This window comes from Bombus vancouverensis, chromosome 7 (assembly GCF_051014615.1).
Source record: "Bombus vancouverensis nearcticus chromosome 7, iyBomVanc1_principal, whole genome shotgun sequence".
In the NCBI taxonomy this organism is placed as follows: domain Eukaryota; kingdom Metazoa; phylum Arthropoda; class Insecta; order Hymenoptera; family Apidae; genus Bombus; species Bombus vancouverensis.
In genome coordinates this window covers 15,041,777-15,068,054 of record NC_134917.1, presented here as the reverse complement: position 1 = coordinate 15,068,054, position 26,278 = coordinate 15,041,777, and the positions used below count along the sequence as shown (strand labels likewise).

Sequence of the window (26,278 nt, the reverse complement as noted above, 5' to 3'; positions counted from 1 at the left end):
TTGAAATAGATGTAGATTTACATGATAGAATAGAGTTCAGTTGCAGACACGGTAGTATCGCAGATTGGAGACATAAGGTCGCGCCGCACGATGAAAATTAACAAATCGATCGAAGCGCTTTATTTGAGAAACATTTTCCAATTGATGAGAGCCTGACTCACCTCATCCAGGGAAGTTATCACACCTGTGCGTATAACCGGATGATAAAAAAATTGCGGTACATCGAGTCCGAGCCTGTGCCTCGAAATCTACGTTTCGAGAATGAATGCTTGTTCTCTTATCGTCAGATGGCGACAAGAGTATCGACTACTTGCCTGTCGTATCACGATAGATGTACGTGGATTGTGTCCTCAAGTAAAATATACAGCACGTTTATTTCATTAACGGTGAATTAGAATTTGCAAGGAGCTCATGTCACTGCAGTTAATTTTAAGCATAGTGCGAATTTCGTCAGAGATGTATGTAAGTATGTTCCGCCATAAGGGAGGCATATGTTTTCTATCGCGATTGTTGTATCACTTTGCCGTTTCCGCGCCGCTTGTTGTAATTCCTTCGGTTTCGACGGAGGAGCGACCAGTATTCAAAGAGACATTCGGAAGATATATGCTTTGCTCAAAGTACGGAGAGTTTTGACGGGTCAGTAACTCCAAAAATATTTATGTCGTCCTCAACTATTCTTACTCCCGCGACATGGATATTTTCGGCTAATGTTGGGTAACCCCAGTACCCCAGTGTTTTCTCTCTTTTCTCTTAATTACAGAGATTCATTGTTACCAAAGGTTAAAATTTAAAATGAGTTTGTAGTCCTTGTAGAATTGTATTTTATTATTTTTCCTATATTACAGGCGTTTCAAAAATGTATGACAATTTATGGGAAAAGAAACATTCTGTAACGAGGAACAGTCGTCGTTTGCCAGGGACGAATCAAAATGGAATGGAAATTTTTGACGAAAGAGCATGCGGCAGATGGCGTATGATTTTATGCGTTTGGGATTTGAGGAGGAAATGGTAGAAGAAAGGAAATATCTGAAAGATTCTTGTCCGAGCAGAATGGTGTCTCGGTACGGTATGGCACAGCACGATAATGTGTGGCGGTAGTCTTTAAAGTTTCCGTTCATGGGAAAACAAGGGGGAATACCAAAGAAGGAGAGGACAGATGTGTAGATGCGTGTCTCGAGGGATGCGTTTTACAGGATGTTTTGAGTACGTGCCGATATCGCGACAGAGGGAACACGTTGATAGACTAGATTTTCCAAGACTCCCAATTTATCTGGTTAAAAGTAGTCTCTGGTTTCCGGAGCTAGATCTTTTGGTCGTGCCGACCGTTGGTTTTCAAAGGCGCATTCATAAATCGAGTAAGACTCAAGCTGTCTCCTTGGGCGAAGAACCATATCGTTGAAAGAAAGAAAGCGAGATGAAGCCAAGAGGAATACGTGTCTATATAATACATAGACCGTGTTTACGTTTACGGTTACACTTCGTCGTCGTCCGAACGAAATCGAGCGTTAGCAACGTCTGTCTTTCTACTATGTAAGTACTTACATATGTGTACATATACTTATGTATTTAGTAGTTGCAAAGCAGATGCACGTGCGTATCTTCGGTTGAGTGTGGAGGGGAATAGCCGTTTTTTGGTTTCCCGTTTACCATTCGAAACGCCAAGGGTCGATAAATGTTTCGAACGCTCCTATAATCGTTGGCTACAATATTGCAATGGTTGCGTGGTCATCGATAAAAAAATGCAACGATAAATTAAATGGATGATGTGCACGAAACAGAAGGGGAAGTATAATAAATAAAACACGATAAAATACGGAGGCAGCTTAAACAAGAGCGCGCATATCTTTTGCAAGATTTAGTTTCACGTATCCCGATATATTTTATTATAGTGCGCATTTATAAATTTCTATGTATCAATGTATTTATGTATGTATATGAATATGTATATGTATTGTCTGCATACACGTGCTTATGTATATATACGTATACATGTATATTTATATACAGAGAGATAATTAGTAGTACGCGCCGTCGCTGTATCGAATAAGATCGATTCGAAGCGATGCAGATAAGTTATTTCGATTACGATTCAATTACACGATCGGCAGAAAATAGTCGAAGGATAGCGCGTATGTAAATATTTCACTCGAAAGAACTCGTTTGATAACGAAACTATCTCGAATAAAACGATCGTTGAGCGATATTACAGAGAGGAGCATACGTTTAAGCCGATGCATTTTAGGAACTTGATATATCCACACGATGATGCGTTCAACGGTGGTTCCAGGAACAGTGAATTGAGAAAAATCGATGATTCCTTTGGAACACCTGTATCTGTAACACACCGTTGTGTGTCACTGCTGCGAAGGATATCGAAGCGCGTCGGTGGCCCCGTGAGTCGGTCCGTTGATGCTCTGGACGATCATGTTGAGGCGATCCAAGCTGCTTCCACTGAGCTGGGACGATTGCGGTTCCACCGTTCCCTCGAATCCTGTCGAAAGACACAAACGAACCGGCGCTAATCACTCAAATCACTTCGTCGCTGATCACTTTGCACAAATTATTATCTAACGCTTTCTTATCTTATAAACATGCTCGCAAGATTGCTAAAGGTAGAAGCTTTCGGTTTGCGAGTTAATCGAATTAACCGTAAGTCTACGCAAACATCGAACGTAACAACGGCACGTGACGACGCACGTGACCGGTATTATTAACGGTATAATTACGCGTTATTGGAGAAAACCGAGTCAAAAATGAGATCCTCTCGTTGAAAGCGATGAGGATGTACCGATCAGAAAAAGAGAAGGAAAAGTCGTGCGAAAGCTGAAAGCGAAACGGCTTAATTACATCCCTGGCGGTCTTCAAAGAGCACCGATTCGCTCGCAGTTCGCTCGATTCGTCCTTTTCCATTACGCGGCGACGGCCCAAACCGTTGCTTGTGTTTTTTCGACGGTAAAGAGAAACACAAGGAACCTTTCACTTGGTCCCATTAGCGAGAAACGTGACAACGACGTCAGAAGCCCTTCGCGAACATTGAACGTCCCTCGGTAAAGACGCTCTTTGTTTTCGATCGTAACGCTTTGAATCGCAACGCTTTGGATCGTATCGTGTACTAGCGAATTCGTCGAACGAAGTTACTTTCGTCGAACTGGAAAAAACAAGGAAATGGTAGAAGCGGCAAATATCGAAGAATAAAGGAATAACTGGGAATGGAAATCGGCAAGGGGAAAGGGGCAAGAGAGAGACGCGTAGTTTGGAAGGGAAAACGGAAGACGCTGATGGGCGACAGCGAGACAAGATGTAGAAGTTGGGTGGAAAATGTGAAAGGAGAGTAGAGAAAAGCGCGAAACAAGCGGAGACAAGGAAATTTTCGAGAGAATTCTGGATGTGGCAAAGTATGTATTTTGGACGCAGCTTCCGCCGCGCTTAAACGACCGTTCCGTTGGCAAAAGGATGGTCCGGCGACGATGCGTCATACTAATGTACCGTGGCAATATATGGCACTTTGAGGCGACTTGAATTTTCTTATCGTTCGACGATCCACCAAATCGGTAACGTAGTTGCTTACAGACTGAGACTACTTGCGTGCGCTGTGTACGACGATTCGCGGTTATCAGCACAGATCGATCGGAAGAAAATGTATGTACACGCGTTTCAGCGCGGTGACGCGATCGTATCGTATCGTTGCTAATAGCGACTAACGAGAAAAAAATGACGGCAGTGGTAGGACGATTTCCCAAAGGAGTTTCCAAAGAATATTAGAAATTTCGTGAAATGTTGGAAACTCGTTCGGTTAAAAGTTGTGAAATATGATTTGTTACGTAGCGTAACGGAATCTTGGGACATTGATCGAAATAATCAGGATCCGCATTAGTGGGATACGGTTCGATAAATCTCTTGGCATCGGTACCCTTCACGTTCACAGAGAGGAACTTGTTTCTCGTCGTTGCAACGATGCCTATTCCTACCGAGGAGCTCGCAGCTCTTTTTTCCTTGGTTCGTGGACGACTGCGACTTGGCGAATGCGTCGCGGTGTGATCGTGAATTATAGACTGTTTCGTTTAACGAGAAACTCGTGCCACGAAATTCAACTGCCACCATTTCCTTCTCTCCGTGTCTTGCTCCTTCCCTCGTCACCTGTTTCTTCCAAACGGTTGCAAGTCATCGTTACTACGACGGTCGAAAGAAGGGGGAAAAGAACCGTGACGAAGAAATCTCGCGATTCGACGCTAAATACAAGACATGATTTCATGTACGCGTGTATACGGGTGCTCGTTTGCTCGTACGTTCGCCGATCTTGCGACTCGTCTTCGAGCAAACGAACGCATTCTTCTTCCTGGTGACTTGAATTATGTTTCACGGTACGCAATAGTCAGATATTCATTAACGCTAATTAATCTCGAGTTATTTCAACGATCGAAATAGCAGGGTTGCGCGAGCTGCTCTTTTTGGCTCGCAAAGGGATTCGTTTAGCCGACGGCGCCATCGAATTGGCATAAGTAGATACGCACGCGAATATCCCCGATTTTCCTTCGTTGTCGTTCTCGAACGTGATGCCTCGAGACAAACAGTTTCCGTTCGATTTGTTCGCGAGGAGATTCGCGTAGCGCAGATTTGCGCGAAAGCGGAGATGAGACCGGTGGTCTATTTTGGGAATCTGGGCCAATTAATTCCGCCGTGTATTCGGCAGGTCGGAAAAACAGGGAAATCTGGTAGAATATCGGACGCGAAAATAGCTAGGAAACGGGGTTGAGCATCGAACGATAGCAGCCGAGGAGGATGTATGGAAGTATGGAAGCGCGCGTGTATTTCTCGATTTCGTTGCCGGCTAGAGGTGTAAGTAAGTAGGGTGTAGGATGCACGATGCACCGTGAACCATGACGCGTGGCGCGTGGCTTGTAGACTGTCGCGAGTAACGCGACCCGCGAGGGAGACGCGAGCGAGACGCGAGCGGTCGACTGTATCGGACTGTAGGGACGGGAGGACGTTGCATCTCCTCGGAAACTCACGGGTGGGCTATCTATAGCAGCGAGTGTAACCGAATAGAAACGGAGTGTCACTCAAGGGTGACAAAACTCATTAATACCGATCTGCTTAATGCTCCGTCTCGTGTCAAGCATTAATCTACTTAAAAATACCGGTATAACACGCACGATCTACCATTTTGGAATCGTTGAGCGCAAACTAGAGAAGCCGGTCGATGGGTCGCACGCTCCTTAATAGTCGCTTCCTCCTCCCTTTCCACGTGCTTTAACGTTTCAACGTTTCAGCGTTTCAACGTGGCGTCGCGAACGAAAATTACCGTTTCGTGGATAGAATCTCACTCACCGTTGATGGGTTGAAACCTCGCCAGAGGATCCGAGAACTGTCTCAGCCTTTCCGTCACGTATCGCGGGGAAGTTGCACCCTGCAAATAACGAAGCCAGCTGTTGCGATTATCGGCTTTAGCGACGATAGCGAATTACGATAAAATGGCGAAATACGCGTCTACTTAGGAAACGTTTGATTCCATCGTACGAATATCGCGTCAGCTACGAACGATCAGCTCGCCATGTAGCGACTTTTGAAGATCGAGAAACGGAAAACGTTGAACCAAGTTCGGAGCAAGTTCGACGAACGTAAATTATCGATGACAACGAGCAATCGAAAAGAAAGGTAAGATTTCGTCGAATAAGTCGCCGGTGAACGTGTTCGCGACTTTCTTTCTCGCGTACGTTTCTCCTCTCTCTGTCAAACGCTAAACACCATGTATACATTTTATCTGTTTCGGCGTATCTATATGCGTCGTCGCGGCCAACTATTCTTAGAGTAAAGGCAGTTCGTCGCTGCACTGTCCATCGCTTGGTATCGCGAGTGCGTATATGCGTGCGTACGCGCGTACGTACATAAGTGCGCAAGAACGTAAGTACATAAGTACGTTCGTACGTTTATCGACGCGCGTTCGTAGCTCGTTACGAGAAGCTGCTATCAACGAAACTAGGTGTACTTGCTGCGGGAATATATTTCTGCGAAGAGGGAAATACGTTTTCCAGATTATTTTTTAACGCGACCACGATGGAAACCGAGGATGAAAGAAAAAGAAACGCGAGCGATTTTTTCAGCGGTACGAGTTTGGACAACGGGAGAGAAAACGACTGCGACTTTTTGGGAGAGATCAACGCGATGAAACTTGTGACGAACGACACAACACGACGCGACGGGATGCTCGTTGAGATGAAACGCAAAGTGAAATCGAGGAGCTTTTATCGTAAAGTAGGATACGTTAACCGCCTGGTGCTCGCGTGTGAAACGGCTGCTTTAAATAAGCACGATGTTTGCTCTGGAAGATGGCTTCGCGTCCTCGATGTCGGAGGTCGATACAAGTTGTCTTCTTTTTAAAGTCGAATTTCTCGAGCATATAAAATCTCGAATTTATCTCTAAGCCTTTATCTCTAAGTCTTTCGAAAACACGAAAACAGGTCGCGATCGACGATCGTTTGCTGCCTAATTTACACGCTACGAATTTTTTGACCATTTCTCTCTTTCTTCGCAACCTGTACAACGACACTTTTCATCTTCTGTACGATCGTTTCAAGTAGCCGTTGGTCCGATCGTTCGTTTGTCTCGTGCTCGTATCCTGTCATTTTCAGTCCTCTTGTATATTACACCTATTGCGTTTACTACGACGGTTAGGATGATTTTTCATTCGATCTGGAGCGGAGCGCAAAGTAACTTTCGTTTCATGCGGAATGGAAGAAAAGCGTGCGCTAACGTGGCACGAATCGATGCGCAGAATCGAGCTTATATTTAGCGAGGATACGAGACGACCGGTTTGCACGATACGAAATACCAGGAAAATATATTTCATTGTATAATCCCCTCGAGAAGAATCCCGAAGTAGTTGGCTCGTTGGCTCTGCGTTTCAAAGACCGTGCAACGAGCTACGACGCGACAGTTCGTGCGCTTTTCGCCCAACCAGTCGGGTTGTTTTATTCGTATCTTGTTAAACTTCATCAGGCTGCCTGTTCGGTTTCCTGGTCGCCGTATCTTGCCAATTCGTCGTTAAATAGATCAAAACTACCACGGAAAAGTATAAACAAGATACGACGCACCAACGATTATTTTGTCGTTCCGGATGTCGCAAAAAGATGTCTAAGCGCGAAACTTAACGTTCGTGCGAGTGCGTCACGAACACGTGTACGACACGTGGTCGACTGTGCTCGTTCTTGAAAAATTATTCGGTCGAATTCGTTCTCTCTGTTTCGACCGAATACGAAATACGAGTAGTTTCGGCCGATATGAAAACCGATGCGAGGAACGCAACCTACGTAGTCGTGAGTAGTAAGCTTTAGGAAAAACATCTTTAGGGCACGATCGATCGGCTCCTTCGATACTTACCGGCGTATCGTTAGTCGAACCGCGACCCTGAGCTACGGAGGATCTGTTGCTCTGCAGCAACGCTTCCAAACCTTCGATGTACTCGATCGCGTTCCGTAGAATTTCTACTTTCGGTAATCGTTGATTGGGATTGTTGCTCGTCCTCCTTTTCAAAACTTCGAACGCCTCGTTCACCTGAAACGCAGACCTATCGATCGGAGAGGAGATCGATCCGGCACGCGATTCTCGTATTCTATTCGAACGTATTCTATTTCGGCTAACCTTTCTCAAGCGCCTTCTTTCCCGCAATGTAGCAGCTTTTCTTCGATCGACGGTCACAGTCTTCTTCTTGCAGGCTTTGCAAGCCCAGAGCAGACACCGACGTGGTCCGTGCGTCGAGGCGGTGGTGTCAGCGGTGTCCAGTGCCACGTGAGGATGAGGCACGTGCTCGTTCTCGTTCGACTCGTTGCTTCTTTCGTTCGATTCGTTGGGTTCGATCGGTTCGTTCGACTCGTTACCCTCGTTGCTCTCCTCGGCCTCGACGGAACCGGACTCGAGATCGGCCGAAGCATCCACCGATACAACGGACGACGCGTCGTCCGAGTCCACCGCGTACCGCGATGCTCGCGACCTGTCGACCCATCATAAATTTTTACTCTTTTCGTCTCTACTTTGCCTTCTCTCTTTCTTTCTTTTTTCCTTCCTTCCTTCCTTCCTCCTTCGTTCGTTCCTTCCTTCCTTCCTTCCTTCCTTTCTTTCTTTCTTTCTTTCTTTCTTTCTTTCTTTCTTTCTTCTTGCTTGGCTTTTACAAGCGAGGGAACGAGTCGAATAATTAGGAAATATCGTCGCGTCACGCTGCTCGATAGACGCGACCGGACCGCGTTTCACGGAGAACGTTGTTCCCAATTGGAATCGTTCCAGGTGGTTGACAACACGAGAGCCAGGGGAGCATGGTCGGTACGACGATAGATTCAAGATGGTAAACGCGGTTAAACGGAACGCGAAATACGAGGTGAAAATGGTTTGACACGCGATAAAACCGTCGACGCGTTTAATCTCGAATTATAACGACGAGCGACGCTACGCTGTGAGTTTCGCTCGAATCTCGAAAGAAAGGAAAGAAAAAAAGATGGCAGAAGGGAAGAGGGAACGACAATCGTCGAACTCGAATCGGTGAACACGATGCGGTTATCGTACCGATAACGGTCAGAGCTGGCCGATCCTAACGCGGAGTCGGTTTCGCCTGTTTCGACCACTCGATTTCTCGCTTCTTCGTCCACGTTTCCCACGGACAGGTATCCTTGCAGGCACTCGATCGATGGATCATCGGTGGATGCGTACGCTCCTCGTCGCCGGCGATGATGGTGGTGATGATGATAATAGTGATAGTGATGCCGATGGTGATAGTAACGATGAAGGTGATGATGATGATGATGTCGAAGTTGGAGGTGATGGTGACGGTAAACGTCGTCGTAAGACTGTCTACCGACCGGTTGACACGCGTAAGACACCGTGTCTGTCACGAGAGTCATCGTTTCTCGCGAACCACGTCGATACGAAGCTTTTGCTCACGCGTTCTTTCTCCCTTTCTTTCTCTTCTTCTTTCGCTTCTTTCTCCTCCTCCCTTCCCACCTCTTCCTTTCCCTTTCGTTCTTTCCGACGAGACGTCGTTCCTCGAAACACGTCTCTCCACTTTTGCCACCGCAAAACTGTAACTCGCGATACGATCGGATTCTCACGTCGAGCACCACGTGTCGCGAGAAACGATCGCGATCGTCGCGAGCAACGGCCACGTTCCGGCTTCCATTCCCGTTTTCATCGACGATCTACCTGTCTGTCTATCGAACGATCGATCGATCGGTCGTTCGATCGACCTAGCGGTCACTAGGTCGTTCGAATCGTCCGATTCTCGGGCAAATGGTAACGCGAGAATACGCGAGTGAACGAAAGGAGCGAACGCGTCGTCGAAGAAACGTCGATCGACGATGGACGATCGAAAATTTCGAAACGATAGGAAATTTCGACGAGTCAGAGACGTAAGTAAAGTCCGTGTAAAAATGGAAGCGGCGCGGCGGGCTTACCGGGATCCGGCGGGTGGCCCTGAAACGTGCGCGAATGCCGCCCGAAAGCTTTTCTCTCGTCGACTCTCGTAGCGGCCGATCGTAAGCGACCACGTTCGCGTTCACGCTCGCACTCGCACTCGCACTCGCGCGTACGCATCGGACCACGTTCTACGACCGCCAAAACCCACACGCCTAGCCAACACCGTTCGAACACTTTACGAGCTACGTTTAGCAGCTGGTTACACCCAGATGGATTATTTTCGACGAGAAACGGACCAATTAGAGACCGTGTAAATTCTCCGGGATCGAGCAGCATCGTCCCGCCTCTTCTCTTTCCCTACTCGCATCTAATGGCTGGTCAAATCTCGTCACGTCGGGGTGTGGTTTAACCGCCGATACCGCGTTTCGAATCTTTCCATTTTCCATCCGAACTCGTTCTCGCGTCGCCAATCGCTGCCTCCATCGTCGCTTTCCTCTCGACGATCCATCCTCCTGTTCGCGATCGGCGTCGCAACGCCGGAATCTCCGCTGCTCGACGTTGCTTTATAGTCGCGCGAAACATAGCTCGCTTCCAACTCGATCCAACTTTCTCAAATTTCGTTGCGCGTGCTCCATCATCGAATCTTCTCGTCGATCGAATCGTCCACTGAAATTACCACACTTTGACCCCGCTTGGAATTCAAAGTGCAGCTTACCGTTAATACGGTATAAACATCGCGAGACGACGCGACGGACGCGATCGACTTTCTCCTCCCCTCGAACTACTTCGAGCGTATCGAACGAATAAAGCTTCTTCAGAGTCCAGAGAACTCCTCGAAACGAACAACGAGAAATTAATTCGCGTGTAATAGAAGAGAAGCAAAAGAATCGACGAGAACGAACGATCGACCGTTCGAAGGTCGAGAAAGAGGAAAAGAAACGGAAACTTTGGAGTCGGTGGCGAGAGCGACGCAGCGAACACGAACGCGCTAGCTACATTCTACGAATGACTAGGATCGACCTTGAACCGGTAACCTCTTTACCTAGATAGCGAACGACATCGCGGCGAGGGACCGCGCGAGTTACAGGCGACATTTTATAAAACAGGATCGCGAGGTATCGTAACGATTCAAAACGGACGAGACAACGCAGAAGAGCGTCTCGATTTCGTCGCGTTCTCGACCATAGACCAACGACCTATTGTCTGAAAAAATGTTTCCTTCTCGCGAGAACACGAAAATTTTAATCTTCTCGGTCGATTCGCTATCGATCCAATACGATCGGTGGGAACGACGAGTGATTTCGATGACCGTGGCGGGTAAGGGCGTCCGACGCGGACGCGTCTAGAGACGCGTATCCGAGTCGAGGTAACACGTGTGTGTGTGTGTGCGTGCGTGCGTGCGTGCGTATGTGGATAGTTAAGTAGCTAAGCACGAAGAGAAAGTTTGACACGCGTAGCAGGGGTGGTAGTGCTGTATCGCACCCTCGTGAACGGCACGGTTCTCGTGGAATCTCGGAACGACTCGGAGACGATCGTGTCGAAAACGAAGAGGGAGAATCGCGCGCAAGGCAAACGATCCGGATGGGAGAAGCGAGACGAAAAACGGGTCACTCTCTTCTCCTTTCAGGATTCGGTTGGCTGGGATATCTCATCCGGCAAAGCTGAAAGTTCAGGAAAGGGCAATACCTCGCCCATTTTTAGGAAAACGCGGGTCAAGTTGGAAGATTGGCGAGCGCGCGCGCGCGCGATTTCATATCTTCTCATTCGTGTGTTTCGGCTCCTTTCTTCGAGCGAGCAGAAGCAGATATTTCGTGCGATTCACGTCGGTTCGTTCTGTCCGCGTATCCCGAGAAAGGAATCGAATGAAAGGTCGATTCGGTGAACCGTCGAAACGCGCGACGAATCTCTAGTTACGAGAGGGGAAGATCGGATAGGAATTGTTGGTAGCTACAACGAAGGTGGAAGAACGGAAAGCACGTAGGGATGGGCCGTTGCCGGATACGGAAGAGATTCCGTTCCCGTGTGCTTCATCGCGCATTAATATACGTGTGTGTATGTGTGTGTGCATATGTAGCCATGTAGAGGAAGAGAAAGAGGACAGAATAGAACAGGGGGTTGCAGGAGGGAATGGCAATGATCGGTGGAAAGGAGAGGCGAGGTAAAACGTGGCAGGGCGATGCGGCAGGAGGCGAGGAGAACAGCGAGAGCACAGTGCGGGGGTGGCGAGGCGAAGAGGGTAGGGTGGTGTTGGAAAGCGTGGCAGAGGGGTGAGGCGAGGTGAGGTGAGCAACGGCGGGGAGTGTTGGTGAGAGGCGGATAGGAAGCGGAGGGGTTGAGAGGAGAAGAGAGGAGAAGAGAGGACAGATCGGGGGTGGAAGAAGAGAGAGAGAGGAGAGAAGAGGGATTTTGCGAGGGGTTCGCGAAGGGGTGAGAGGTGGTTGGGAAGGAGAAGAGAGAATCGGTCGGGTCGTGTGTTGCGGGCTGCTGCGGCTCGGGCGCGACAGTTCTACCCCGACCATTGCCGGTTGATTTTCGCGAGAAGGCGATCGCGTACACGAGGTAACGACGGGAGGACGATATCTTCCCGACAGTTCGGGAACGGTCGAACGACGGATCCGGTCGTGATCCGGAACGATTCGACCGAGTTTCCGAGCTCCTCGGAGCATCTCGTACGTCGATGTAAAGCGCGACGCGCGCTCTCGACGCTGCTCGAGATCGTCCAACAGATACCTCTCGAGATTGCGTGACGACACGACACGAGACGAGCCAACAAGAGGGAGAAATAAGAAAGAAGAGGTGGCGAGAGTGGCGTGTGACGAGCGACGAGAAAAAAGCAGAAGAAGGAACGAGACAAGTCGCGAAGGAGAATAAGAGGGAGATTCGGTCGGGGACACGGGGAAAAACCGTGTCGGACTACGATACATCTGGAGACCGTGTTGAATCGGGCGAGATCGTTGCCGCTACCGATTTTACGAAACCGAAACGCCGCAGAACGCGTTTCGATCCCGAACGCGTACGACCTTTCGGTTTGGAACGAGCGGCAGATTCGAAAGCCAAGTTCTCCTCGTTCCCGAATCGGCGCTAAAAATCGTCGTCGACGGCTACCTTCTCTCTACCGATCTCGGTCGCCATTACGGTTACCGTTACGATCTCAAATCGGCTCCTTCGTTTCGAAGTCTTTCGTTCGATGCTTTGATCCAGAACCGCTTTGAGTTTTCCCTTGATACGACGATCGGTATCAGAATTGCGTTTACCAAACTCGTGACTGCGTCGTGGTAGGCGTCGCAGCGTCGATCGCCGCGAATAAGACGAATAATCTTCGGTCCCGCGCGAATCTTTTGCCATTTCGACTGTCTGAAGTTTCGAGTCGCATGTGAGTGCATGTGTGTGAGTGCGCGTGCGTGCGTACGACCAACTTTCGATCGGCCTTCGCAGGACGAGACCGAAGATGACGAAAAATGAAGAAAAGAAACGAACGAACCGATGATCAGAAAATCACCTGAGGAAAACTGTAACGAAAGAACCTGATCATCGTAAAAGAAATACGCCGTGTCGATTACGTAGCTCGTTGCGACGCTTCGCGCGTCGTCGATCGAGATCGAGCAAGTGACACGACGCGACGTTCTCGGACGATGAAACGAACGAGTTAACAACGCGACGCGTTACGACCGAACCTTTTCGGTCGTGTTCTAGCTTTATCTTTAGTACCATTGTGTTCGATACCAAATAGTTGTTACGTATCTATACATACATACATATATATATTATACACACGCATACACAACGCGTGCTTCGGTTCTCACAAGCACTCAGACGCGAGTACGTACGCGAAGATCAGCGGCGCGCGTCAATCTCTCTATGTACATGTCTCGTTACTACATTAAAGATTATAGGATGTTATGCGTTTAACGATAATCAGTTCGAATAGAAGGGGAAGTAAGACGCGGAACGCTGGAAGCGTGCGAAACACAAAGAGTCAAGTATATCGTATAGAAAAGCGCGAGAGTCGTTACTTTCCGAGATATCGTTCGATGGGTAAGATATGGTCGATCGGGCCGTACGAAGATAAATTGTACGAATTGAAGATAAATTGCCAGAACGTTAATTATTTACCGCTTGATAGTCGGTCCCTTTATGCGTGGCTCGATTCCTGGCACTCGTCGAATACATCCCATTCCGCGATACTTACCACCCACCCCTGTGGCCTAATTCTTCTCGTTTCAATCTCTCTTCCTTTCCTCTGTTCTTTCCCTTTACCACTCTCCCCTCTCCACTCCCCTCTCTTTCTCTCCCTCTCCCTCTCTCTCTCTATCCTCCATCTATCCATCCTTTCCTCTCTGGTCGTTACCGTAAAGTTCTTTCATTTCCTTCTGGACAAACTCTCGGAAAGCGAGCTCTCACGCGCGATGCTCAATTAAACGCAAGTACAAAGACTCGCGAAAGCAGAAACTCTATTTTTCCGAATCGCGCGAATGTAATTTACTCCGTCGACACGCAAAAACAACTCGTCCAAACTCAAGTATAACGGATGCGTCGCTAAAAGAAGCTACCTCAAAACATCGTTCTAATTTCTGTTTGATCGGCACCGACGCCGACCAGCCGTGGATTTCCTTTCTCGAACGTTTCGTCGAATCGAGATCCGAACGACTCGCGAGACCGAAAGAGTCGAGGCGACGAGACGTACACTCGTGATGGCACATCGAGCGTCGGTACGACGTAACGAGAGGGATATGTTGTGCCGTTTCGGGACGACGATTCGCGAGCATCGTCGGAGCAATGCCGCTGCCGACGGGGGAAGTTGATATGCTCTTGTTGTCTGAGAGTATCGGAACATCCATACCGGAGGACGAAATAACGAGGAAAAACAAAAGCAATCATGTCGTGGGAATCTGTCTCTTCGAGAGATTACCTCGGGCAAGTATCGACCCGGGCGAAAAACTCGTTTGGACGGCAAGTACGAGTAAACGGTTCGTTTGCTCGCTCGAAATAGGTTTCGGCTTTCTCTCCGGAGAGTCGAAACGCGGAAGGAAACGGAACGGAAGGGGAGGGGAGGGGCAATTGTCGCGGTACCGCGGCGGTACTCGGCAAGTTGGTATATAGGTCAGGAAAAGAGGTCACAGGTGCCTCGCCCACGGTGACTAGCACACAGGTCGTTCGTCTCAAGCTGGCAAACGGAATTTCGCGATCGGACGCGCGCTTCTTCAACGCTGACAACCGCCGTAACCGTAACTGTTGTTGTTGCTGCTGCTGCTGTTGTTGTTGTTGTTGTTGTTGTTCTGCTGCGGCTGCTACAACCAATGGGAAAGCGTCGCGTCGCGTCGCGTCAATGAGATACGTCGTACGCTCGTACGTCGACTTTGTTCGGCCGACGATGCAATCGCGATCGCGTTCCAAGATGGTAGTAGCTGGAGGATAAAAAGGGCTAAGGGTCGCAATGCAGTGGTACGTTGATCCGAAACGTAGATAGGCGTTGGCGGTAAGAAAATCGAGACACGATGGCTGGAACGACGCCAAACTGTCTCCGGTAACCGCGTGACAGAGGCACGATCCTCGATCTCGACGCGGTCGTACGCTCGGTCCGCGAATCGAAAAACAACGATACGCTCGACGAGTTGAACGACGCTCTGAATCGTTGCTGGAAATTTACAGCGGACCGGCCAGTCATCAACTCTCCGCAACCGCTCTGCTGGGAAGTCCGGACGGGTCGCGGCATCCGCTGGACGTCTGCGAATTCACCGAAGACGACTATCGTCATCAGAATTCGAACGGAAACGGCCATTACCAGAACGGCAGGTCCGGCTCTGGTCTCTGGGAATGTCTGATAGGCTGCAGACGTCGCTTGGACCAGCACATGGCTCGGAGACGGGTAAAACATCGCAAATTTTCTATCTCCGGGCGACCGCGACTTTTTATCGCTATTCGAGACCACCACGCGACCGTCGCCTCTTTCTTCTCCCCTTTCCCTCCTATCTGCATGTCCCCTTGGCCCCTTCTGCCAATCTCTCGCTCACGGTCATTGTCGAGAACGCGAACGAGGTGCACGCGACGGTGATCGCCAGTCACGCTAGCCGTAAAATCGATCCGTGTATATTCGTGTTCTCGCATCCTTGCTACGTGTATCCAACGATCGCGCGATTGCAACGGCCATAGAACGGAAGCGAAGCGAAGCAAAGAGAAGAGAGGAGATGAGGAGGGAAAGAGAGGCGACAGCGGAGAAAGGGGAGAAATAAGTCAGGAAGGAAAGGGTTTCCGGTTGATCGGAAAAACGCTTAAAACGCTTAAACTCGTCGAGCGTGTTAGTCGCGTTGCGTTTACACGTTGCCGCGTTGCAGTCTGATCGCTTTGCTCCCTCCGGTATCGTCGAGGTCGACCGTGCGCTATTTATGTTACACGGGATCGGCGGATCTTAAACCACCGGTGGAGGAAGTTCAAGGCCGAATCGATACGACCTTCTCCCTCGTCGCTTTAGCTTAGCGATGTTACGCGCGACGCTACAACGAAACGGAGCTTGGAACGCGTAACGCGAACGATTTTGTTTCCGGTGATGGTGCGAGCGCAGCCGCGAATAACCGTTACTCCGCCAAACGAATACGAATTTCCGCATTCCGCGATGAATTCGCTTGTTTCAGGTGGAACAAGGCTTGAAGCTGTATCGCGCTCACAAACAGCAGGCTGCCGTTCGCAAATGGAGGGGTGCATTGAAGAACATCAGGCAACGAGAGGATAAGTTCGCTCTTCTCGGCTATCTGTATCAAGCCTATATGGATTGGGGCAAGTATAGGTACGTATTTAAAGATCGAACGGAATGCTTCCACGCTTCGACCTACCTTCTATAACGCTAGTGTCTCTCTTCTTCCTTCGAACGTTTCGAACGTTGTTCCGAAACGTTTCGTTGTATGTTATTCGAGTCGAAATACGCCCTGCATTCCGAACGAGTAGTACCGATATCGAAGTAAATGGAAACGGGGGTGGGAAACGAGACGGCAGGGAAAGAGGGAGGAAGAACGAGAGTCGGACGAGAAGGAGGAAAGATGAATGAAAAGAGGGAAACGAGTCGGGTTGTTTCGCCGAAAGGCACCCGTTATCCAGGCTGTTCAACCCACTTCACCGTTATGGAGAGGCACTGTCAGCCTTGTAGCTTTACGTCAGCCTTGTAACTACGAACCAGGAAGAGAAAAGAGCTTAATAGAGAGTCTGTAAACAAGAGACGGTATTTAGTTGGTAAGTCGTAGCGATACTTCGAAAACGTTCGAAAATCCTTGACATGGAAATCAAGCTGTTTCGTTGGTCTCTCCGGAAGCGAGAGACGAAACGCCAGAAGCCAGATGCGAGAAAAAATCCAGCCATTCGACCAACCAAATTGTTCGCTATTGCTCTTGGATGCTCGTTACGCTCGTTCTCCGCTAAAAGGGCATTCGGCGCACTTCCATCTCCCGCCACTTACCATCTTCCTTCCGTTTCTCTTACGCGTTCCGCGAATGGAACTCTCGACCTTGATCGAGTAGAATACGAGTAGATACGATACGCGCGATAACGATACCTCATCGTACACATTGATGATGATTTCAGAGATAGCATCGACTTCGGGCACAAACAGTTGTGCATTTCCGAGGAGTTGGATTCGCCGAACATGCGGGCAGAAGCGTACTTAAATCTGGCAAGAGCGCACGAAAGATTGGGCGCGCTCGATAGGGCCTTGGATTATGCCAGACATAGGTACCCGTCTCTTTCTTGGTATTCGCTATAAGTACCATAAGTAATCCTTTGAATCTCTTTCGATTCTCGAGTTTTTTCGTCGTTTGATCGATTCGTCGACTCGACGAGGATACGAACGATATTATTCTATCTGTACGTTACCTCGCAGCTTGTACAATGAATGCGACCAGTGCGCGACTGCTGGATTGGTTCACCTGACCGTAGGCAGAGTTCACTTGGAATTAGCAGGATTTTGCAAAGCTTTGGAAGCTTTTCAGAGAGCTCACAAAATTGCTCACTCGATTCAGGACCCGTCGTTGGAATTGCAGGTAAGCAATTGGAAATTCGATAGCTACGACGCAAGATGTTTGTGTGTCTGTACGTGCGTGCGTCTCTGTGTACCCCGTATTTATCGATTCGCAGGTATACGTTGGATTGTCAGAGCTGTTCTCCAGATTACACGACGCCGACAAGAGCGCCAGGTACGCGGCTAGAGCGTACGACCTATCGAGAAGTTTGCAGCTAGGCGACTTAAACTCCCGACATCATAGGGCGGCTCTCCTTCAAATGGCAGCGGCGCTTCGAAAAAAAGGAGAACTCGGCGACGCCCACGATTACTGTTCGGTAGGCGGTAAAACTTGATCTTCCTGACCTTCTCCGATCCACAACCGTCCGTGTGTCTATCCGATATCCTATTCTAATTTTCGCTCTTTATCTCGTAGGAGGCAACGCGATTGTCCCTTGTTTCTGGGGATCAGGCTAGCTACGCCAGAAGTATACGAATAATGGGAGATATTTATAGGAAAAAATCCGACATAAATGTAAGTACGCGTAAAATGTATAAAAAGCGGAAGAACGATTTATTGTTGCCACGTAAACAAACGGAATAGGTACACGTAGTTGCGTGTTACGTATCGAATCGGTCGTAGAAAGCATTCCGACAGTACGAGAGCGCGATGGGTTCCGCGGCAGCGACCGGAGATCGACTCTGCCAAATGGAAGCTATGGACGGTGCCGCGAGGTGTCTCGAGGCTCTTCGACTCCAACACAAAATATGTAACTGTCGTCCACTCGAATTCAACACCAGGCTGCTCGAAGTAGCTGGGTCGGTCGGTGCGAAGGTAAGAGATCTTCCATCCTTGTCTCTTCGGCCTTTTACTTTTCACTGATCAACTCGCTTCCGTTTTTTTTCTACTCCCGTTCCAACCCTCGTCCCACCATATGCCACCGTTCTCGTCCTTTTTCTGGAACGTAGTTCCTTGTAAGAACCGTGAGATCGAGGCTCTCGCGAATTTACGGTTCTCTCGGAGACGAAGAGCAGAAGGCTCATCACGAGAGATTAGCCACGGCAATGGAAGAAGATTTAGAATTGCGATGCGGTGGCTGCAACGAGCCTTTCGGCCTCGAAGCCGATTCCTTGGAAGCGCTGCCTTGCTCCCATATACTGCATGCCAGGTGAAGCGAAATCGAAAACGTAAATTTCCTTCTTCCCTTTCGTTCGAGTCGTCCTCACTAATTTAGACCGCAACCGTGTCATTTACAGGTGTGCGTACGATATCTTGAAGAGACGCGACAAAAAGAAGAAACGTCTGTGCCCCGACTGTCACAAGTCCGTTAGTTCACGATTGTACCTGCATTGCGAAGATCCTCACGGCATGAATACTTTGAATCACAGTTCCTTGAGTCTGGCGTCGTTAAGAGCCAGCAGTCTAGCCACGTTGGACGACTGTCACGTCACTAGCAGCGTTTAAACCTGGCGATACCTTGATTGCATCTACTTACTTAAGTACTTGCGATTTCGTTTTCCAGCTCGATAACGCGCGCGCTCTTCGACAACGTTCGTCGTTCACCGCTAACGTTTCGCACGAGTGCAAACGCAGGAACACACGCATGCGCAAATGCAAGCGCGCCCACTCCTATATCCCGAGCCCGAAGGTGCATATGAGCATACACGTTACCCTATTATATTTCAAATTTTCCGGGTATACGGAGTATCGAGCTTGCACAGTCTGCCAATTAAGCGATTAGACTTAATGTTCTTTAACGCGTGGATCATCGTTCAACGTTTAAATTAGGATGAAGAAATTTAAAGAATATTAGCACGATTCAAAAAGACTTGATGGCAATAAAAATGCACATTCAATTCATTCGTCTTTTTTAATATAATTCTCCCCTTTTTTGCGTCATTCAAATTATTATTCGAATTATTGAAAGTAAATAATCGAGCGCAAATAACTAGCGTAATAAATACCGTATGCACGCGTAGTCTAGAAGCGCCTCGATATCCTTCGCATTCTTGATGGCGATTTTACCACTACTCGCATTGCGATACGTTCCTATTTCGGCTGATTCAAGCGAAAAAAACACAGAAAATTTGATATGATCTTCCCATTGGTCTAGTTCTAGCTTCTAGCCACCAAGTAGTAAATATTCTATGGCTTTTCTAGGAACGGCCGCGACATCTAGAATACAGCTGTGAATTTATACAGTATGACCGCCATGACAGCTGATGCATTTCGTATCGCTTGACGTTTGGTCAGAACATGTCATTTTGCACATTTAATTTCAACAAATGGCAGACTTCTTTTTCGGTTTTGATACGTCGCTTGCAGTAAGTAAGCCTTTTTCTGTTGGATGAACCTTACATTCCCAACTCTATTTGAAAAGAGTGGAAAACAGCGCGACGAAAGTACGAGATTGTGCACGACTTTTTCACTAAGAATCGCGTCGTGGTTTCCCCGGAGTAAAAAGAATTGAACAGTGTTCGTGTAGTTCCTCGATAGCCAGTATCTTATTTACAATATATGAATCGACAAAGTCTGTTTACCAAATTTCTAATATTTTGAATTCGCATATTATTTCTTTATGCGTACGTATATCGTTTCTAAAGCACGTAGTAGATATCAGTACCTCCTCGAGTCGTTATGGAGGTACGTCGCATAACCTCGCCAATGTTTGATCCCTTCAAAGGTCATTAACACTACCGTCTTCGTATTAATTATTATTGTCCTAATTTTTCTTTTACTTTGTTTCGTTCTAGTTTTCCGTTCGACGACTCCTATGCCTATCGTTTCAGCAATGCCAGGAAAACGAATGATCATTGAATAGTTTCCTACTACTCGCGTACCTTTATCTCATTATCCTATCGAAATTTTGTCTATCTTGCGCTCGAAAGAATTGATTTTTATCCACGATAGTTTACTCATAGTAACGTGTCTTTTTAGTTTAGTTTATTTTATTTTATTTACCTTGTTTTCTCTCATTTATACAGAATAACAGTTTAGAGGATGGTCTTGGGTGTCCATTCGAGGAAGATGATCTGGGAGAAGAGGAAGAATACGATGCTCTAAACGATGAAACATTTGGTTCTGAAGCTACTATTGGCGATTGGGAGAAAGACCATGAAAAACTTGCCGAGATTACAGAATCCAGTCGTCCTCATCATCAAAGTACTTTAGACAAAAAAGTAAATGCTTATCTTTTTCTTACAAAAAATATCTATACCGAATGGCAAACTAACTATACTTATTTGGTGATACGATTATTGTTACAGAATGTAACTGATACAGATATTGAAGATAATTTATCCCACTTGGTACTAGATGAGAAAGAAGGTATCATTCCACGCCCTGGAGTATGGGATTGTCCTTCCAACTTATCCCTTCCTAAACTTCGACCACCATTAAGCTTAACATCCCCATTAACCAATGTTTGTACGGTTGAACAACTAGAAAAGGGATTAATTGCAAACAGGCCACCACCTAGATTAAATAAACCTGTTCAGACGCAGCAGCAACAACATCAACAACAACAGAAATCCGATGGATCGCTTTTGTTCGAATCTTTATCTGCACCGCCGCGCTTCCCACCGGGGTTGGGTATACCACCTCCGCATCCTGTTGTTTTACCACCAAACATGAGATTTCCTCATCCTCAGTTTTTACAGCACCCTAGATTATTACCAAGTAAGTACATTTTCGCAATGATTAAATTTTAACACAGACGAATCCGGAAAATACAAACACAAATACATGTTGTTTTCTTCTAAAACCAACGCATTTATTTCCATAGATCAAACTGGAAATGTATTAAGATATCCTTTAGCGGCACATTTGATACTCCCACATACTGCTCAGCGGCAACCAATTCATAATTCATTTTGCAATAATTTTCCACCAGTAAGTTTTATCTTTACAGTTACTTTGACGTAAATCTTTTAAGAAAGGCTTCGTAAAAAAAGTTTTTTATCTTTACTAAAATCTATCGTATTTTTGCAGCAAGCACCGCTTTCGAATTTATGTCCTCCTCCGTTTTTACGAGCCGACCATAGCATAATACCTCCTTTCTCTAGCAATCAGACTGGTCATCAGCAACAGCAACATTCTTTTTCGCATTCTGGAAATCAAAGAAATCAAAATAGAGCTTTCCATCATGGGGAACAACAAGGAAATCATCAACCATTTTTTAAGAATAACCAGTATCATCGTAACCATGATCGAAATAATCAGCGACAATATCATTATAATCATCACTGTCAAGGAATAAATGGTGTGATAGGTTCGGGAGAATACGATGAATACGCTGGTCTCATGAGTAGTCGAGAGAAACAGTGGTTAATTAATATTCAATTATTGCAACTTAACACAAACGAGCCATATGTCGACGATTATTACTATATCGTTTTCTGCGACAGAAGAAACAGACAGAGTATAAATCAAGAACAAAAAGATAAAAAGCAACACAACAATAACAATAATAATAGTTATCATAGAGATTCCAGGTGAATCTTTTTCTTCTATTTCATTGTTTCCCTTTCTCTCTCTCTCTCTCTCTCTCTCTCTCTCTCTCTCTCGCTTTGTTTCTTCTTGTTTCTCTCAATTTCGGGGTTTTCACCTGATCTCTTTATCACCGCAGTTATTACCTGTATTTCCAGGGATCGAGAACAACCACATGTGCTTTCAAGGCCCATATATATACCGGCACAGTTTGAAAATTCTTTGGGAAAATTACAGTTCGCCAGTGTTATTGCACCGCGAAAAGTCATTGACATGGATGTTGTACCGAATAGTGATCCTCAATTAACTACTCAAATACAACAAAAAGATACGAAACGAACAAGGCAATTGTTACTGGAAATTGAAAGGGTATTGGCTTTTTCTCTCGTCCGTTTAATTAGCAAACGTTCTATTTTGTTATCTGCAAGCATCTATTATGTGAACCATTATAATTTCAGTTATATATAATCCAATTGAGACTAGAAGATCTGCACAATCCTTTGGCTCTGCTTAACGAACAACAACAAAATCAAGAAGGCGAAAACGAAGCAAATAATCATAAGAAAAGCAGTACAGATTTAATAAATATGATGTTATCGGCTTTTCTCCAGTTAATACAAGATGATAAATTACCAAGCATGCTAAGTATTCGAAAAGGAAAGGTAAGTAAGAGTTAAGAATGAAATATTATGCTGTTAAAAAAAAGTAGGAATATTTAAAAACAAGGAAAAGAGAGAAACTTGTTTTTCTCGTTATTGAAACTATGTCTCTATCGTTCCAATATCATTGTTTGCCACAGACGCTATTACTGAGGTTTTTCCCATATTTGAATGTAACGGAACATCGCAATCAATTAGAAGAAATATGGAATGTGATATTTCGAGGATTAGCTATGATAGGACGTAGAGATTCCCATCTATTGATGAGTCTGCATTCGGAATTTCAACGTTGGTTCGATACCGTACACAAATTCGGTACAATACTTCGACTAGCTCGATCGCTGTCTGATTCCGCTAGTCAACCAATCAAGAACAACAGTTTAGCTTTTGCACTGACAAACAAGGTTTGTTTATTAATCTTACTGTTAAACCTTTTAAGTTTCCGCATTTCTTTGTACATCGGTTTCTACATTTGTACGCTTTTCTGTTTAGTTTGGTGTATCTGTAATTGCTTCGATGTTCGAACAAGCAGAAAAATTATATACCACGGATGATTCTTCGTCTTCGGATTGGTCATCTTTCATAACAAACATCATCGAAATAATTGGTGAAACTCCACCCTGTGTCGCACCTTGTCGACCGATTGCTGCAAATACGCTCAATCAGCATTTAAATCGACTATCTCATTTAAAATGTGGGAGATATACAACTCTGGAACTTCTACTAACTGATGCCAATCCTTCTCGATAGTTGAACGTTATTAGATATTTTTTGGCATTTCATTAAAACTTGCTTTTTATTATTATCATTATTATTATTAACTGAACGACAAATTACACTGAAGGAAAATCGCAAATATTTTAATACTGTTACAACGGTTAAGATTAATCAAATATTTCTTGCATATAACTAAATATTTTAGTATAATCAATACCCAAATTCCACATAATATACGTATGCCTCTTGCGTTTATTTGCAAACATAACGGTATTTATTATATCGAAAATAACGCAGTTATTGCTTAATATATCTTGTATGGTGTTTATAATTTTTCTTTTTCTAAGTTTACTACGTAAAGCAGGTATTGATTATACATATTCAACGCATAACTTACACATCTTATTTTCCTATGCTCTTTGTTCGTCGTTCTCCTATTTTTCCTTTTTTGCTTTTGTAAAGTATATTTCTAGCATGATTTTTTTTAAACGGAAATCCAATTCCTATGTTATGTCTATTATAACATAATACCTCGCGGTCTTGTAGATGTGTACGGTATGTTGTTTAAATTGCGTTTGAACTTTAAGAACTTTATTGAACGTATTATCATCGTTCGTTAATTGAATTTATATCTTTCTTCGATAGACGTGGGAACAAATACTCCCTTTTATCGAGAATATTTCCTTCCTTCCCTTTCCGTCGTTGTTCATCTCTTTCTTTCTTTTCGTATATTCCATTCCGTTTTCTTTTTTTTTTTTTTTTTTTTTTTAACTAATTTTCTTTTTCCTCGGCGAACGAGGGGAGAGGGAGAATGAGAGTGACAGTCTTTTTATCTTTATTTCGAACTAAAACATACTCGCGTGTTTCTGCTAGATAAATGGCAATGCTGTACCCGTAATCCATAAACTTGCAAAAAAGATAAAAAGAGATTGCGTTGAGGTAACTGGTAGTTTACTAATTTCGTATAATATTTTGAATGTGAAACAGTATGCTACGATAAAGTTATTTGTTAATCAGGATTAATTATATAAGATAATGTTTTATCTTTACGTAAGATTGACATTTATATACGAAAATAGTTGATTGTTCATTCGTTTGCGTCGTATCTTTGAAAAGGTATGGGAGTCATATATGCAATGATTATGTAAGTTTCTATATGAAGTGCTGAAATATGGCAATGTTTTTATGTAACAATTAGCGTATTGAAAACTTGGGTCTGTAGTATGTATAATTATATCGTGAACATTACAGAGACACGCGAACTTAACGATTTCGTCTTGTCCGTCGTGTATTCGCCAATTATTTCACAATATCCGTTTGCAACTGATTTAATGCGTATTTTAAGAGCAGGATTATTATCGAATAAAATGTTGCGTACCTAGTGTGAAATGGTCGCAAGAATTATAGTGGCAACTAGCAAAAGCATGGAAAGCGATTTAAAATATACGACGACATGGCCTTTGGTGCACAGTATAAACGGTTACTTTTTTTATTGCAGTATATATTTATAAATTCTTATGTACATTTAGCTTGTACATAGAACGACTCTGATGAATGAATGACTTCATATATTTTATAATCGGATGCGAAAAAGAGTATAGTTTTCGCTTCCGCGATATAGCATTACGTCATTTTTGCAAGAAAAAAGGGAAAAAATTATAAAAATGATACAAAAAAAGATTGCATTATTTTTCAATGTCTATAACGATCGTGAAATCAACAAGTGATTCGACATGTCTGAGTTAGAATTAATACATATGTCGGATTTACATTAAATTATGTATAGCGTTACATCGCAACCCGACATAACACTCCCTCCTTCTGTAGTATAAGGTCGTAATTTCAAACATTGCCAGTTACTTTCTCTTCTTATTAAAAATGTTTTTTAAGTTTCACGAGCTTTTAAATCCTCGGTATAGTAATTTTGGTAAATTTATTATTCATGAATTAATTACCGCGATACAACAGGCAATACACGTTATTACTGTGAAAAGCTATTGTTTACGTGGTGGACCGAGGCTGGTTGAAATTTCGTAAGAAACTAGATATATCCTTGTCATTTGTAAAATAACGATCCGATTACCGAGTTGAAGCGAGCACATTTCGATTTCTTAATCTCGGATGAAAGATATTTGTTGAGACTGTACAAATTTTTTAATCTTTGAAATTAAACTGTATTATAAAGTTTAATTCGCGTTATCCCTTGCATATAATCTTACGAAACGCGTATATCTTTTTATTCCAATCGTCTGCTAAAAGTATCGCGTACGTACTGTACAACAATGCGATCGATGTATCTTTGATTATTATTTCATTGAAACGAGTTTAGCATGTATAATACATATTAACTAACAAATTATCGTTGACACATACGCGTAGATTTATGTATGTATTTATTTACATACAACCCCTCGCATATATGTATGTATACATACGTATATCGACTAAAATCAACCGCGAAGTTAATTTTATGTACATAATATCTAACTACGAATAGTCAGTATGTATATCGTGTGAGATAGTAACTCAATTCCTCTTTTATAGTGCATGTTTCTAAATAAATACAGTAAGAAATACCATAAGAAAACGAAAAATTTAATATTTCGTAAGCTAGATCGAATCAATCGAAGAAACAGTCGTTTTATCTTTCATTAAAGATATATTTTTATAGCAACATCGCATTCATTGTGTTTACACGAGCGATACTAGTAGAAACGAATTCAGACATAAAATCTTTTTGGAGAGAGAAATTTCCAGAAGGATTAATATTCGTTCATCAATTTCTACCTAGCAGTAGTTCGGTACACGAATAACAGTGAAATCGCGCATTGTACAGACATTTTTAATGTGATCAGCGGTAATAATTCTACTTTAATATGTATGCACAGAACTGATATGGTTTAAATCTAATGAAATCTATATAAACCAATAAATGTTTTGCATTCTATAGAACTCGTTATTCGATATCATTTCACACTACGGTAATACGAGAGAGTCTATGAATAGATAAATGTTTTTTTATGTAAGTAATAA

General features: G+C 44.9%; 3 protein-coding genes across 7 annotated transcripts; 2 read left to right on the top strand and 1 right to left on the bottom strand.

The window, feature by feature from the left end:
- Positions 1-379: 379 nt before the first annotated feature.
- On the top strand, positions 380-19,241 carry LOC117166475 (43 kDa receptor-associated protein of the synapse homolog). 4 transcript variants are annotated; one of them, XM_076620229.1, is made up of 11 exons: positions 380-462; positions 846-1,530; positions 15,049-15,265; positions 16,029-16,180; positions 16,969-17,115; positions 17,264-17,423; positions 17,518-17,718; positions 17,817-17,915; positions 18,024-18,215; positions 18,350-18,568; positions 18,638-18,775. In XM_076620229.1, exons 2-10 carry the CDS (start codon positions 1,415-1,417, stop codon positions 18,551-18,553), a joined length of 1,488 nt encoding a protein of 495 aa, XP_076476344.1. In that variant the 5' UTR covers positions 380-462; positions 846-1,414; the 3' UTR covers positions 18,554-18,568; positions 18,638-18,775. The 4 variants fall into 4 exon arrangements, with proteins under 4 accessions (XP_076476344.1, XP_076476343.1, XP_076476345.1 ...); XM_076620228.1 differs by having other exon boundaries at positions 384-462; positions 18,350-18,549; positions 18,638-19,241; XM_076620230.1 differs by lacking the exons at positions 380-462; positions 846-1,530 and adding an exon at positions 7,110-7,313 and having other exon boundaries at positions 18,350-18,549; positions 18,638-19,241.
- Positions 1,812-9,987, bottom strand: nau (myogenic-determination protein nautilus). Of its 2 annotated transcripts, none has more exons than XM_033350483.2 (5): positions 8,554-9,959; positions 7,639-7,987; positions 7,378-7,551; positions 5,329-5,407; positions 1,812-2,491 (listed from the first exon to the last, which is right to left on the bottom strand). In XM_033350483.2, exons 1-5 carry the CDS (start codon positions 8,886-8,888, stop codon positions 2,355-2,357), a joined length of 1,074 nt encoding a protein of 357 aa, XP_033206374.1. In that variant the 5' UTR covers positions 8,889-9,959; the 3' UTR covers positions 1,812-2,354. The 2 variants fall into 2 exon arrangements, 1 of the variants encoding a protein (XP_033206374.1); XR_013058836.1 differs by having other exon boundaries at positions 2,431-2,491; positions 7,378-7,564; positions 8,554-9,987.
- Positions 19,242-19,547: 306 nt separating the features above from the next.
- On the top strand, positions 19,548-25,435 carry Patr-1 (Protein associated with topo II related - 1). Its single transcript, XM_033333389.2, has 9 exons — positions 19,548-19,705; positions 20,366-20,560; positions 20,648-21,059; positions 21,166-21,272; positions 21,372-21,874; positions 22,028-22,238; positions 22,328-22,531; positions 22,669-22,932; positions 23,021-25,435. Exons 1-9 carry the CDS (start codon positions 19,667-19,669, stop codon positions 23,276-23,278), a joined length of 2,193 nt encoding a protein of 730 aa, XP_033189280.2. The 5' UTR covers positions 19,548-19,666; the 3' UTR covers positions 23,279-25,435.
- Positions 25,436-26,278: the final 843 nt, after the last annotated feature.